Below are 17,083 nucleotides of genomic sequence, written 5' to 3' on the forward strand. Positions count from 1 at the left end.
ACACCCGTGTGCACACGCATGCACACACACAGTTTAATTTGAAATGTGAAAATTGTAAATAGTTCATGGTGTTATATTTGTAAATAGTTTTTTTTCCATGGGGCCCAGAATTCCTGGCTGCACCCCTGTTATTGGCTATAGGATATTAAAAAAACGACCCATAAAATCACCTTAGTTTAGACAAAAACATTTTACTTACTTTTTCAAGAGAACATATATTACTTGTGAAACTTGGATGAGACACTTCTTTAAGGAGACTTTGTATGTGAAAGTACATTGGTGGAGCTCTAGCAGGACTAGTAGCACGCGGGTGGGCTCCAAGTGAAAGAGCAGTCAGTGAACCGTGTCTTCCGCCGCTGACAAAGTCTAGTCATCTCGTCCGATTAATTTACTTATTTTCCAGGTTATTGGCTTAGCCTTCTGACTGTCATGCACATACAAGCAAGTGTTAGCTGCCGTTTGACTGATGATCACAGCGTGAGCTAACCATACTCCGTCAAGTGTTTGTTCTTCAAATGTCGTATTAAATTAAAGCATTTCAACATGCTAGCACCGCGAGACACGTGCGGCAGGTAAGTTCCACATGGCAGACATGATTGTTTTTGTTTTGGCACGCCTGCGCAGTGTGAAGGAAAGTGGGAGGAGGGTGCTACCCAAGACACTACACTGCACGTGGTGATCGCTACAGACTGCAATAGTGATCGCCGTTGAAAAGGAATTTATCGGCATATGCCGATCATGTTACTTTTTACGGAAATCAGTCGATACTGATCAGTGGCCGAACGATTACAGCATCCCTACTTATTTATGCTTTAGATGGCTTATTTTCTCTGATTATACAGTATCTACTATATTGGGTCATATGAATGTAAATGTGACTGGCTAAATGGGTGTTATTTAATGTCTGGAGTGCTCTAATAATGTTAAAAAACATGTTTAAAAAATGCTAAACAGGTTTTCTGTGTCATAACTATGAAGGAATCCTACTTGTTGGAAATTCACTTATCACAGTCGTGTCTGGAACAAATTAATCATGATAAACCAAGCACGTAATTTGCAAGGGGGATACAGATTCCAAATATAACTGATCTCAATGGAAAATGTTTTAAAATTGTAACAAGTTGCAAGTCGACCAGAAATGATTCACAGAAATGATTGTGTTCGACTTTGAACAAATTGTACTTGGTAATCCGTTATAACTCATTTTAAAGACCTTGGTGTCGTTATCTAGTTATACTTTATGTACATGATTAACATTGCTTACTGTAGTCATCAGTAGTTTGTTTGTTGCTTGGAAAGAGATGATAACTGAATCCAAATTTCCTAATGCAACACAATCCAGCATTAACCAAATAAAAGTCAACCAAAGGTGCTGAGCAGATACAGTTCATATCAGGATACAGCAGAGAAAAATGGTGCAGCCTGCATGGGCAATGAAAAAAGCAGTGTTATGGGGAAAATGTGCTTTCCCTCAGAGATTTCTCAGAAGTCCAATCAATCTGCATCTATCTGCCACATCTGACTCATAAAACACTGATCAGGATCAGTAAGTCAGAGCTTCTAACACAATTGTGACGCTTGTGTGTGGACTCTCTAAGAATATTGTTTGTTTCTCTGAAACTTTAGGTTAGTACTGCGTTATTTACATGAACAGTCTATAACCCTTCCTTTTTGGAGCGATGCATCACTTCCATCAGATTGACTCAGACAAAGTGATTGTCACAATCCAAAAGACTCACCACCCAGTAGAGAGTCCGATGAGTCAGGGCCTCATACTCTCTGATGGTTGAGAGGACACTGAGAATCACGCAAGCAAGAACTATGAGAAACCTGAAAGAAGGAGGGAAAACTTATGTTATTTTATGCAGAAAAATACAGAATATAGAAATTTGCCATTACTTTGGATAATGCCGATTAACTGCATGCTGTATAAATATGCTTATTTTACACACATCAAATAATTACAATTTATGGACCAAAGTCTATTGCTCATATTTTTGTCTTAAATATCTCAAATCCGTCTTTAAAAATGACTGCAACACACTTTATAAATGTAAGCAAATGCACATAAATGCATTGTTGAATCGAACTATGCACAAAATATTAACAGGCACTAAATTGCCCATCAATGTCATACATATTTCAGCTGCAATACCAACACTGTCTATAAATCACAATCATATTTTAGACATTTTATTTCCTTGAGATAAAACTGCAAATAGGAACACGTAAATTAATAGGCTTAGTTTTGGTAATGCTTCCAATACATCCAATGTCCTGAAGACTTTGCATTTTCATAAACCCAATTCCATATATGAAGTAGGCTCAACTGTAATATACACACATATGTTTGTAATGAGCCATTCTCACTTGTTTCATGGCTGATTCCACCCACTCAGCCTGGAATAAGCTATAGTATGTAGTTGTTTTTAGATCTATTATGACAGTATTCCCTCCCTATGTAATCAGGGGCGAAGGTGCTTGGGTTTGTGTGTGCAGAAGAGAATGTCAGAAAATCCATGTGCAGCAAATGATTTTGTAGAGCCACTAATTAATAGGTAGACAACTTAATTTGCCAGAGGCTGTGGCAAACTTATCAGCTCAAATACATTCTGTAAAACAATAATGTTAAGAAAAAATTGCAATTACACTGTACTGTATGTGAATGCTGAGAAATGCCATTGCTGAGCCAAATTAACGAATTGATTGATAAACTGATTACGGAGGACTACAATGTATAACGCTAGTTAAGGCCCTTTACATGATAGCAAAGCATATCAATCCTCAACTACTATTGCAAGAGAGCCCATACGTACATTTACATGCCTTGCAAATATGTCCTTTGGATTTGTGCCTAGCATACAGAATGACTGGGCAGTTATTGTGTGTCCTAATCTTCCAGTGATGCCAGGAAATCATTTCTGCACCATCACCTCTCTGTCAGCAATCTCCTTTGATCCTCTTACAGAAAAGTGAATAAAAAGGCAGATAGGTAACCCATGTAATTGTATAATTTCATACATTTTTGTGACTCTGCATTCACACTGTGAACATCTTAAGTCAAATCACAAGCCATGCTGAAATACCCAACAGTGCAATGACATGGTCGTTGTGGCAGAAACATACTGTAATTGAACCACAATTGGATGATCGGGGAAGATAATGGCACAAAAAGCAAATAATGTCCTGTTAAATCCAGTTGATATTGAAGCTTGTGGATCTAAAATGGAAGGTATTACCCTGGTAACAGCGCTCAGTGCAGGTGAAAGCTGGTGAATGCAGTATGCGGACTATTTTTCATTCAGCAGCCTCTTATTCCTATGTGAGCACATGTGAGGGAAACTGTGTAGAAGGAGGTCCAGTTTGCTAGTTATTAGTCGCCTACAGACTGAAACTAGACCTGCGTGAAGTTGACACCCCACCTTAAACAAAACTCAAAGGCAGCGTGCAGTCAGGGCCAGCAAAGCCTTCTCTGTTGGCCTATAACAGTGGTTCTCAATTATTTTCTGTCATGGCCCCATTGGGGGACAGAAATGTTTTCGTGCCCCCCGATTTGAAATACTATTGAGAAACATATCTATTTATTTGAAACTTGAAACTGAAACCAGTGAAATGCAACAAAATAAGACCTGCATGCTGAGTACGACAAATTCATACAAGGAGGTCTGCACTAATATTGACAGTCATCCCTGCCTCTCACGCTCCCCCTGATTGTATGATTGTATGTTAGATTTCAGCTTCTATGTGTTGCCATATCGATGTAATCTGCCCAGGGCCTTCAGAATCAGGGGTGCTGGCCCATGTAACATATACACTATCAGCAATGGGGCTGTTTTTTTTTAACCAATAAGATTTCAGATTTGCCTCTCCGTGCCAGCTCGCTGCCCACAGTGACTGCAGCATTTTTGCATGCTCTGATTGGTTGATCAGAACAAAAGTGCACGGCAAGCCAATTTACGCCCACAATAGCTGAATGAGGAGAAGAAATTGACACCTCTGGTGAGTAATTTAAAAGGTTTTTATTTTTTGTTATGTTATTAGATACATATTGATTCTGAACTCTGGATAATGACTATTATGACTTAGTGTAAATGTTTGGAGCTGTCTGAACCTTTAATCACTCAGCTGTTGCATTTACGCTTGTTAGATTTGGCTTACTGCCAGTTAGTTGTTTCTTTATCCATGACGTGAACAAGCTTTAAATGACAAAATGGAAAAAAACGACTTTGTAAGTGCCAACATCCAAAAGATGTGGTGGGAATGAATTATGAATAGTAGAAACGGAAGAGCAAGAGCTTAAATAAGTTCAGCTGCTTCTTCAGACTTCTTTTAATTTTCGGACATGTTGAACTGGCAATGTAAGGGATATCATTGTAACTCATTAAGTATGTCTGAAACAAATAAACCATACCCATACAAAATCCTGCAGACCACCAATAAATGAGTTTGTCTTTTTCTCATTAAACTTAAATATTTGTTAGGTTTAATGGGAGAGGGGAAAAGCCTGGTTGGAACAACAACAGCAAAAACACGAAGTCCAAATGTAATTTCACAAAACTCTTTGGTATGTTTGTGGAGGTAACTTTCAGTGAAGTGCTTTCTTTGACAATCCTTTCACTGTATATATATACATCTTCTTAATCGTACATCCATCTGGGACTAGATGAGTGGGAAAATGCCACTAAAGACCAACCAACAACCAATAACAACTCCCACATATTAGTGGATTGGTTTCAAATGAGTGTATCAAAAAGCATTCCCTGTGAGTGACAAAGGTCAGACTTTGTACTGTTAGGCAAAGTTAAGAATGTAATTAAACCTTTATTTGTGTTTAAACTTGTGAATGCAATGAATGAACTTCTTTTACCAAAGCCAGTAGTAACTATGTTTAGCCACATCTGAAATAAATGTGCATGTGCAAACATGTACACACAATGGTATTTACAAGGACATGGAACACTGTGCAGGCAATCTTGTTCTCTCACTCAAATACCTTCAAAACATAGTGCCACAATGAACTTATGACCTAATAACAGTTTTGCACAGTTTTGTATAATATCAGTTTTTTGCAATATGAAATAACAATAAAGTGACTCAGTAAAATTTAGTTGAAAAAAAAAAAAAAGGTTAGGTAGCGAGAATAAAATTAAATATATTATATATATTTCACCTGATATTTTGTTTTGCATATTTGCAGACGACCCTACACCAACAGAGTGTAGACTGAACTTCCCCATGAAGTATTATAACGCAGTGGAACCTCCGTTAGCGTACGCCCCGGTTAGCATATTTGTAGCTTTTTGGCAAAAATGTTGTCTCTGTTGGAGTGCATTTCCTGGTTAGCGTACAACTTGATGCGTGTCTTGTCCTGTTATTAGTACATTGCGTGAGTCCATCTGTGTTCGGAATGTATTAAACATCCCGGTTAGCTTTGCGTTAGCATGGAAACCGGAAACAAAAATCATTGCCCCCCAGCTCCGTCGCCGCCTATGACATCATCAGCAGTTGACGCTGTAATTCTTTGCTAACTAACACAGTAATGCAGTAATGCAGTAAAGTCTCTACCTTTCTTATTGATCACGGCTGCAAAATAAGCCACAATGGAGCGAAAGAAAGCTGCAAGTGCCAGAATTTTCATAGAAAAGGTGAGAAACTATTGAATTCAAGAAATAGGAAAGTGAGATTAGGAATTTAGGATAGTGAAATGATGCAGACAAGTACAACAGTCTCAATAGTCTGAATTAGTACTAGTTCCTTATTGCCTGAAGTGGGGCATTAGGCTGGGCTTTACTGTAGTTGTTTATCGTAAAGCAGTTGAACTTCCTGTCCCTCACTCAATGTGTTCAGTGTGGGAATTTGGTACACCTGTGTACTGTACCAAATGTCCTGTACGGAAAAATTTGATTATGAATACATGTCCATGCGTTTGATTAGAACTACATGCAACACTACGAATGTGAATATTCCTCTTGTACTGGGGATCAGTCACACGGAAATGTTATGTGCTTATATCTAGCACCAAATAAATTAAGAATGTTCACATCAAGTGTGTGACATTTTCGTGGCAGATGGGCATTAAGAGAATCTGAATCAGGCAGGAAAATGAAATAGAGAGAGCGATCATCAGAGACATGCATTTTGTTTCTTTACTTCTGTTGCCAAATCACATGTTTACTGTTTAGGGAGACTGACTCTGACTTTGAGTCGTAATGTTTAATTCCCACTGTAATCACACTATAGCCTGACTTTAACCTGCACTGACAAGCTACAGCTCACTTCCTCCCCTCTAACACTGTAGGGTCACTGGGTCTCCAGAATACGACACACACACAGTACGCGTACACAGTTCCAAGTTTAGCTGCCCATTATCAGTAAACACTGCACGGTATCACCGCACTGATGGGGGTGAGTGAGAGGATAACATCCTACATTCCTAACTACTTCCACAGCTGGATCATGGCTGTCAAAGCTTCCAAATGTGTGTGATACACTGGAACAAAGTCAGAGTAAGAGTTCACTTGGCACACACACACACACACCTACACACATACACACACACACACACATATCCAGGCAAAAACAACTGCTTTGAAGCTACCTGACTAGCTTGTCATATCGATGACAAAAATGAAAAGGAAAAATAAAATACACCACGCAAAGGACTTCAAAAACACACTTTTTAAACTATTGCAAAAAACGAGAGATAAACACATTTGTTGCATGTTTAAATAAGTCTAAATCTTTTTGTTTGTAGGTTGCCAGAAGACGTCAGGGCAGGCACAGCATGGGGAAAATAGAGGATTTGTTAAATACATTTTTTATTCATAATTCAATTTTTATTCAGTTGTCAAACTTGTGAATCTAACTTCAGCTTTGTTAAAGAACAATCTATTGATTTAAATTCCTACTGTGAGCAAAGCGAGCAGAAAAATCTTCAAAATACTTTTCCAGGTGAGGGTTTGGGGGTGCTGTCAGGGGACTAAGAGAGGCTCTCACCATGTTATGCTCTTTAAAGGAAGGCCCACATTTGAAAGTCCCTGCTCTAGAATAAATGAATGTATACACTCGTTTTGCTGTGCAACTGGACAAAAATGATAACAAACAAGTGTCAAGTATTAGATTAGATCTGTTAGGGCAACATGGACTTAACAACTGAGAAACTCAGAAATATGAGTGACTTGAAACAACCTCGGTTTTTGACCGCCCCTGTTTTCGCATAATTCAGTTTTCGACAAAAACATCTTGCCACAATTTTACCTTGGTTCTTGTATACAGTATCGGTAATGGTACAAACTTGCATTTTCCCTTTGGCATGTTGAATCTTGTGGTATTAATAAAAATGTAGTTGGACTACTCCCAGCATTGCTTGCTTATTCAGCCATCTTGGTTCACACAACCAACAGCCAAGTCTCGCCAGACTTAGTTTACACCTGGGTCACCAATGTTTTTTCTTGCGAGAGCTACTTTTAGAAAATGAAAATGGCCACGAGCTACTCATTTTTGTAGAAATGATTTTCATACCTTATTTCAACCCAAACAAATCAAATATGCTTGTTTTACCAAAACATTCACAAAATGCTGGTATCCACAACTCACATTTTATGTTTCAGAATACTTTTCTTTCTAGTGTTCTCTGATTATTAACTGAAAACCTGAATGAAAAGCAGGCTTGCGGGCGCCTCATGTGGTCGTGGGGGGCTACCTGGTGCCCGCGGGCACCACGTTGGTGACCCCTGGTTTACACAATGCTACGGCATTCTGTAAGGCTCATTCAGTTGGCAAACTCAAATGAGAATGTTACACAGGTATCATTCCACAGTCTCGAGTGCACAAACAAAGACTCCCACGCGTTAGTGACTCAGGCTCGTCCTGTTATTAATACAGTCCAGCTGTGTTCGTAACGTATTTTTAATCACAAAACGTCTCTGTTAGCAGCCCATTAACCTAACATGCATGTCTTTGGAATGTGGGAGGAAACCAGAGTACCCAGAAAAAACCCATGCACGCACGGGGAGAACATACAAACTCCATACAGATGTGCCCAAGCGAACATATGAACCCAGGTCTTCTCGATCTCCTGACTGTGTGGCCATCATGCTAACCACTCGCCCACCGTGCGGCCAGTTAAATTATTATTATTTTTTTTTTCAGAGAAACCGGTGCAATTTTAATTAACTTAAAAATACTGTAAACCTCTTGTGTTCATTCATTGTTTGTATAGTCAAACATTTTATTACTTGTGTGAAATTTGGTCCCGTTTTCTTTTAAATGCAATTTAATTGCCAAGTGCCAAGTGCGTTGTAGGGCTGTGGTTCTCAATTATTTTCTGCCATGCCCCCATTGGGGGAGAGAAATATTTTCACACACCCCCAATTTGGAATACGATTGAGAAACTGATAATATCTATTTAAGTTTAAAATGACTGCCTTACTGCGTCCAATCTCAGCAGCAATGGCGCACCGCGAAAGGCTTATGCAGCTCAACAATTCGACCGCGTTCAAAGAGAGAAGGCTTATCATGGGAGTGTGAATACCTGACAGAAAATGACACTGAATCCACATTTTTACCAATACCGGTAATTTGGCTTTTGAAGGCTGTGGTCTTTGATCAGTTGTTGAACAGCCTATTTCACTTTAATGCTTGTTTGCAATAAATTGCTGACTCAAAATGTTTTTTGTCTCACTCTCATTTCCTCTTTTTGCATTTTAAAGCTCTACTTAGAACCTCTTTAAGATCCAACGGTGCAAAATGGAAATTCTTGCAATTTTTCAACTGGTCTTAAGATCTTGCGATTTTGATCAGGAGTGTATATGTATTCAATTAAAAAGGCTGTTTGTCCATATATCAAGTCATACTTTTCCATTGTACTTTTCTTAAAAATAATGTGAAAATCTCGTCTCGTGGACCCAACCTTGTGTGTCGTCTGATTTCTTGGCACACCCCTAATAATATGTTATAATAATGCAATGTTTCCTTTAATATGTCATCTTTCACTTTCACGGGCAATTCATACTGTCTGTCAAATGTTTGCAGCATTTCTTGAAATGCTGGCTCTTTAACAGGGTTGTCAGTATTAGTATTTCCAGCTTGTAGTTGTGTCTTCGTATGATGTTGTTTGATTGGTTTCTCATGGTGTTCCGATTATGATATAAATACACTTATATATAGTAAATGGGATTAGGACTAGGGACCACAGAAGAAAAATAGCCTTTTGGCTAATTCTGGCATACTGACAGATATGCCAGATAATATGCACTGTCCCAGTAAATAAATAAATGAAAATTAAAATGTGTGGTTCCGATAATGCCTCATGTACTGCCACCTCCATGTTACTGTATAGTAGCGATGCTATACTTCACAGTCCTGAATGTCTTCTAGCTGCCCTGTTTTCACAAGACAGTATTTCTCCAAACGAGCAACCTCGTTTTAATCTTGCGAGATCTTGTGACAAAAAATCGCGAACCATTTTTCCAATAAAAAAATCATGTAAATCCAATTAATCTATTCCAGCAACTTTTTCTACAGTTTACAAAGATAGTTTTATATGCAAAAAGTAGGGCTGTTTTTGTCATCAAAGTTATTACTAGATGATCTAAGAGCTTCACGTGGAACTAAAGTCCTGGGCGAGTTTCCGCACGGACGCCTCTGAGTGTCGGACACTACTGACTGAGGGGGAGGAACGCTAGTAGCTCGCAGGCATGACAAATGGCATCATGGCAAATGCAAGCGTGAAGCCTGAGCTGAAAAACCCTCCCATCTCACTACCGTCTCCTGGTTGGAAACACTTTGGCTTCCCTGTTAAAATTATAGATGGACAAAGGCAAGTGGATAAATCCAAAGTTGTGTGTTGACATTGTTTCACGGATATCGGGTATGCTGCAGGAAACACGTCTGACATGTTAGCACACTTAAAGCGGCATCATCAGATGATTGGATTTCACGTGCAACAGAAAGCTATTTAACTGTAACTGTCCATTACATTTCACCGGGATGTTTAAACAACTGTTTAAATACAACACTGTATTTTATTATTATTTTTCTATTTAAAAAAACCTCAGAGTCTGATTTATTTGAAATATCACCTAAATGGGTCGCTTTTATTTATTAAAAAAAAATGTTCTGTTTGCATTTTTTTTTAAATAAAAGCGTTTTAAGTCTTTTTTTTTGCCTTTTTTTGTACTGAAGATTAACCGAACCGAGCACTTCAAGAAACTGAACCAAGCCGAAATTAATTATATTTCAGTGTACCGTTACACCCCTAATATATATACAGTCAAAGCATTGTGTTAATATTAATTATTAGTATCAACAATTCATTTTTTTCTTTTTTTGCTAAATTTTTCCCATTTTTATTGTTTTATTGTTTAATTATATTTCTACAATATCCCGTGGGTCAAAAAAAAAAGCCACAAATGGCCCATGCCACACTTTGAACACCCCTGTTGTACATTGAGGATCCTATCAATCAGGTGACAAAGGAAATTAGTGTAACAAATGTAATTTAAAAGGAATTAAATTAAAACAAGCTGTGGGCCGAAAATGGCCCCCGTGCCGCACTTTGGACACCACTGTTTTGTACCCTTAAATTTTCTGTTGATTCTCTGGATGACACTTAAAATATGGTAACACTCACACAATGAAGTGATAAACGAAACACTTCCAGCCGGACGGTCTTTCCAAAAAGTTATAGACGCGTCCTTGGATGTAGGCGAGAGTGAGGACAGGGCGAACTCCACTGCTGTACACCGACATCCGCCCCGACATGCGGGGATGGAGTAAGTAAGGTTGGAGGTGAATCTGCGGTGCCTCGGTGGCTCTTTTGTGCTTGTCCTCATCGGGCATTTTGTTCATCTGAGAGAACGAGTTGTCTCTGAATATCCCTTGGGAGTCTAACTCGCCGAAGTCGCTCCCTGATAGCTCCCAGTCCTGTGATCTCTCTCCCCTGGCCTCATCTGGAGACCTCCGTGCGGTCCCTTGATAGGGAGCAAAATTCGACATGTTTTGTCTTCTCTGTGTTCTCCCGCCGCGTCGTTTACTTTCCTGTTGTTTTTCGGTCAGTGTCTCAAAAAGACACACACTCTTTGCTGCGAAACAAAATAGAAGCGAAGTTCTTAACACTTCAGTCTCCCTAGCATTGAACTTTGAGGGTTGTTTACCATGTGTGGTATCCTGAGTGAGTGACCCCTCCCCCATGAAATTGCTTTAACAGCGTTGTCACGTTCGTGCATCATTTTGCAGACTGCATTCTGCACACGATTACAGTACATTTGTAGGTAATAATATAATGCCAAATAAATGTGATCGAATAGTCACGCATATAAACAATGAACAATCTCTTTTTTTTTTAAATACCCACCAACAACATCTGACGTCATACTAACACTGATTTACAGTTATGTCAACAGAGCAGAACACCACATACCACGTTAATTCTCGTGATATCCTTCAAATGGTTGTTTATATAGAAGGCTAATATATTCATTTAAGTTTTAATTTAATTTTGATTGGATTATTTCAACAGTCCAGTACTTTACCACTAGTGCAAAATGCAAGAGGACCATAGTCTCTGTAATCAACATTGCTAGGCAGGCTCAGTTTATTCCAAGACAGCTGACACATTTTGAAATATGATACTTTTGTTTTTCTGCTCTTATGAAACATGCTGATTGTCCTACTTAAGAATCAGGAACTGTATTCTGAGAGTTTTTACCTGTTCATGAGTGGAAAAGATATCCAGTATGACTGGGGGGTAAATGACAAGAATATGTATTCTGGATTGTATTGGATTGTAGCCAAATTGCAAGTGGCGCAACATGTAAAAGTAAGAAACAGGAGCTGGAGACAAAAAACATACAGTAGATCGTCTGTAATTTATTGCTGATCCAAAATTTTAAAACCATAAACAATGAAAATCAGCACTAAAATCTGGCTTTCGTGGAATTTTCTGTCAAGACATTCACACTGTCATGGCCTCCTCAGAGCAAAGGCAAAAAGGCGTTTCCTCCAGGTTGGCAGCTTTTGGGGGACCGGGGGGATCAAAAGTACTATTACTATGTGGGGATAATAAACAACAACAACATTAACTCTAAATATCTAACTTTAGCAACTTTTTACAAAACAAGCGCCCCAAGGTATGCTGGGAAGCACTTCCAGCAACGAGTGTGATGATGGCTCCTAGCATGCCTTGCGGCACATTTTGTAACTAGTCATTTGGTTGAAACGTGCTTTCGAAGTGAATACTTGATGTGTCCCAGCCTCACCCAGGCTCTACCCCCTGCACCCCCAGGGTAAGTTAAGTTTGAGACCCCTGCACTACAAAGACCACAGTCCCCAATGTCAGAATTAAGTCATTTAATTCATACAATTGCTCTGCACATGATAGAGAGCAGATGAGAAATTAAACATGCACCCATGTAGAAACAGAAATTACGTACTGTCATGCAATTAAGATATAGTTATAGAAAGGTTATAGAAGGATTTTATACTCCTTAAAAGATCCTGAGTTAAGGGACAAAAAAGTCAAGTGGTAGACCAAAGAAATGTCATCTTCTCTAAGCCAGAGGATCTGACAGGCTTGTCCGTGAAGACACAGAATGATCCTCGACCCAAATTAAGACCCTTATTGATGCTGACTGCAGCCCAATAACCATAAGACAGCATCTGCGAGAGAAGGGCTTAAAAGTGGAGCTTCAGGTTGTGCAGTGGGATTGATTGATGACTGGCTATGTAGAGATATCCTGGGTCCTACTGAGACCCAGCCATCATCGCACAGACTGGGGCTCTCAGTCAAATCATTTTAACAGTGTTTCTAGAGGTATATGTACTTTCTGTACTGTTTTGTTTTGACCAATCTGCTGGAAACCTTCCCTCACATCTTCTTAGATAGATAGATAGATAGATAGATAGATAGATAGATAGATAGATAGATAGATAGATAGATAGATAGATAGATAGATAGATAGATAGATAGATAGATAGATAGATAGATAGATAGATAGATAGATAGATAGATAGATAACACTCACTATTATTTCCAACTTGACATCACTATTAAACTTCCTTTTTTCCAGCATTTAGTTTTTGTGTGTGGCAGATAATAAAGGCAGGCACTTTCCCCTGCACTGATGGTACAAAACTAATGTACACTACTGAGTGACCCTTAGCTCATAACACAGCGAAACTGCATGGTAGTGTAAAAATACAGCTGCAAAATTACAAGATGTGTGTGTCAGCAGGTTGCACTCCAAAATACTGTGCCGTGGTTTAGCGGTGTCACAGCATGAAATACGGCCAAGCCTCTCTATAAAATTAGATTTTGGAAGCTTTTTGTGACATCTCAGCTTGTAGAAATATCACAATATAAAAGTAACATATTCAATCCAGTAAACAGCATTTTTGTTTGGAATATTTGAATATGACACATAATACAGTACGTCACAAAGGCTTCTCAATCATCGTTGATGATGACAAAAAAATCCAGTGTGTGAACCTTAAACAAATGCACACCTTAAACAAACAGTACGCAACACCAATCTCTACAGAGCACCGAACTACATGAAGTGAATGCAACCAAGAGAACCAACAAAATTAAACTGTTCACTTTTGGGCATTAAATTTTGTATTATTGTTTTTTTTGTTAAGCTGCTTAAAACAGGACTTTATTTGAACATTGTTATGTCTTAGAATTAGGGGTGTCACGAGATCTCGTGTCACAAGATCTCACGAGATTAAAACGTGACAAGATTTCTTGTTCAGAAAAAAAAAAAAGTCTTGTGGGGCACTGAGTGTAGCCTCATGAGGAGCAATGCAAGGTACCGTAGTAGGAATTAAAATATTAGATTGCAATATATTGTTAAATTTTTTAAAATATGTTTTCATTGTACTTTTCATAAAAGTAATGTTAAAATCTTGTCTCGTTCTTGTAGACCCAATCTCACGTGTCGTCTCATCTCGTGAACCGAGTGTCTCATGATGTCTCATGTCTCATAGTTAGAATTACTCAGGTCAACATCAGTTTCTCTTTTAAGATATTTAAGTATTGTGGAGAGCAATAAGAAAAAAAATCATCAATATTTTGCCACTGTCATATAGTTAAATATTAAATACACATGAATAAACAACATTAAATACAGTATTCAATTAATATCTGACCATGTCAATCAAAATGGAACATCATTATCTTTGTAAAGGCAGACTTTTTGATACAGCTCTTGCATTTGATGTCAGTAGATTTTTATAAGTGATCATAATGTTGTGCACTGTGAGTGTACAATATTAATCCCTCATTTGTCCCGATTGGTTCCAGACCCGATCGTGATAAGTGACTTTCCGCGAAGTAAGATTCCTTATTTATGTATCAAATGTTTTAGTAGTTAGAGCATAGAAAAATGTTTACAGCCTTCTAAATGTGTTTTTTTGTAATATTGTTAGAGCCCTCTAGACAAGAGTAACACCCCTATAATCACCTTTACACTTGTATTACCCACACATAGCACCCACACGTAGCACACATAATAAGAGGAAATAAGTCATTTAAGACATGAATAAGACTCGTGCTCATATGTGTTGCTGTAAATGTTTTCCAATGGAGGACATGGGGGTTCAGAGTTGAGTTTCAGCCTGGCAACAGTCGCCCATGTTTTAATTAGTGATTTTTATTAGGGATTTTTGTGACTGAGATCATTCAAACCTGCCATAAAAGCCTGTTGTTCCAGCGGTCAAGTCTGGTGCTTGTGAACAGTCCAGTCACATTACTGACACCGAGTGACCAATGTAGAATACGACACATCACATCTTTGAATGTGTCTTCTGAATGATTTACAGTATATGAGTATTTTAGTTCGTTTAGCCATTTTTATGCTTGAAAATGTTAATTTACTAAAAAAAAAGTAAAAATTTGTTTAAATATGCATATTCTTTGACTAGTAAGTTAACCATGAAACCATAATGATTTATTAGGAAATATATTTTGAAAAGACTTTCCAAATGTGATGTGGCGAGGGACGGCTGTAATTGCATTGTATCATCAATTGAAGCATCTTCCTGAATTCCCTCAGTCCTTCCTTCCCCAAATATGTGTGTGTGTGTGTGTGTGTGTGTGTCTGTGTGTGATAGGTTGTTACAATGCAATCTCAGGGGACACTTGCAGCTTATTTTGACAAGGTCACTCTACACAATTTTCTTTTGGAGACAATGGCTAAGCTTATCCACTAAAGAAAAAAAAAATCAGGTCTACTGCAGCAGATTTAATAAGTCCAAAGGCATCCGTGGGATGACAGGTGCTGTTACCAAGAAGAAATCAAACTCATAGTTCTTGCTGTTTTGATACCACCCTATATATTAAAGCTCCTTTCGCCATTACCAGAGAAAGTGCAGTGATCTTCAAGGTCATCAGCATTTCATTATTATTTTTTTTTATATAATGTAGGTCAGGACCCACTCTTCACTTCCTATTTTCGGGGCGGCACATACATATTGCGTATGTGTACAGCTATCGAGTGACTCTATTAGTACATCACAGAACTGTTACTGCTCTGTCTATGTCTTCACCTCTATAGGTCAGAGCTAAACAAAGAGATTAGAACAAGATCAAATACGTTCGTTGTTTTTTTTTGGAAGGCAGGACTGACTGACAGGACTTCTGCTACAGGCTTAATACTTCCCTTGATTAGCATGCACTTAGGGTGTACTTACTAGATCATTCCTTCTATACTAAGGCCCACTTAACACTTCAAGTACAGCATATTTTGGCCAGTGTGATTGGCAACATAACCGAGTCGTAGAATGACTGCAATGCGATTGCTCTTTGCTAGTTCTTAATGACAACAATCACATTTTATAATAGAAATAATAGGGCAAATCCACCAAGTCATAACCAATAGCATGCTCTTACATTCAAGCATGTAAAACTTGTCATTTAATGAATGCGATCACTTCTCCTGAGTGTTCGAAATTAGGGGCGTCAAACTCAATTACACCATGGGCCACGAGGCAGTTCTGGCTACCCCCAGAGGGCCACCTGTAATTGTGAAACCACGCCTCCTGATATTATGACACATTTGATTATTATTTTCACTTTGTATTATTTTATTAACAAACTTGCATTGAAAGACGTCAATATGCCAAGTGCAAATTTGAGTGTTCAACTACTGTAGAATTCATTTTTAATTGGATTTGACAACAACAATAAAGCATTTTCTGTCAAAACTGACAGAACAAATATATTTAGCAAGAAAGATTAAGGATTTTTTTGTTTTACTTAAAGGGGACCTATTGTACGTTTTCTGACCTATAAATATTGTTACGATGTTGTATCCTCGTGTTAAACGATGCCAAGGTTTGCGCAATTGAAAGTGAGACCTGAAAGCAGTTTTGGATGGCTCTGCACACTGTGTTTTACAGAGGTTTTTTTTAACACCGAGTTCCACTGATGTCAGTGCAACCCGGAATTCCTTATATGGGCATGCCCAGACACACGCTGTAGGCCTGCCACTCCCCGCTCTGCTTCACTCTGCTCTGTTCACCGTGCTAAGCACGTATGACTCCCAGGAAATGTTTGTTCCGGTGAGCCTAAAGAGGCATTAAGCATCAGGCAGAAGTGGTTGGAGTTGCTGATTCCCGGCCAGCAAAAGAAAAATATTCTCATTTGCCAACGGCACTTCACATGGGACTGTTTTGTGAATATGGGCCAATACGAAGCTGGACTATCCGCCAAACTGTTGCTGAAGTCCGACGCCTTTCCAACGTTACTTGTTCGTGTTGAAGAGTCAGAAGAGCAAGCTGTAAGTAACAATTGATCAGTGTCCTAAGTGTGTTTGTTTTGTGTAAGTAATCGGACAAAAGCGGTTTTCTGTGTAGCATTATAGTGTGTGCATACAGCGAGCGGAGGGAGTGTGACCAATCACAGCCGAGTGGGCTTGGCGGGAGGCGTGCCCGGAGGCGGGCCTGGGGTGTAGTAAATTACACAGACCGTTTGAGCGGGAGACAGGAAACCCAAGGAAACACCACAGGAAGAAGTACAGTCTGGAAGATCTAGAAAGCTTTGTGTGCAGGTTATCATGTTTAGCTGCTCTATAGGAGTCCA

General features: G+C 38.8%; 1 protein-coding gene across 2 annotated transcripts in view; it reads right to left on the minus strand.

Annotated features, from left to right (window-relative positions):
* Positions 1-11,163, minus strand: part of kcnq1.1 (potassium voltage-gated channel, KQT-like subfamily, member 1.1) — a 58,092-nt gene extending 46,929 nt beyond the window's left edge. For both annotated transcript variants that reach the window (XM_054769710.1, XM_054769708.1), the window contains exons 1-2: positions 10,634-11,163; positions 1,740-1,830 (exon numbers count right to left, since the gene is read on the minus strand). In XM_054769710.1, the coding sequence (XP_054625685.1) occupies positions 1,740-1,830; positions 10,634-10,998 (456 nt within the window). In that variant the 5' untranslated portion in view covers positions 10,999-11,163. The remainder of the gene's footprint in view (positions 1-1,739; positions 1,831-10,633) is intronic.
* Positions 11,164-17,083: the final 5,920 nt, after the last annotated feature.

Source organism: Dunckerocampus dactyliophorus, chromosome 3 (genome assembly GCF_027744805.1).
Source record: "Dunckerocampus dactyliophorus isolate RoL2022-P2 chromosome 3, RoL_Ddac_1.1, whole genome shotgun sequence".
Lineage (NCBI taxonomy): Eukaryota > Metazoa > Chordata > Actinopteri > Syngnathiformes > Syngnathidae > Dunckerocampus > Dunckerocampus dactyliophorus.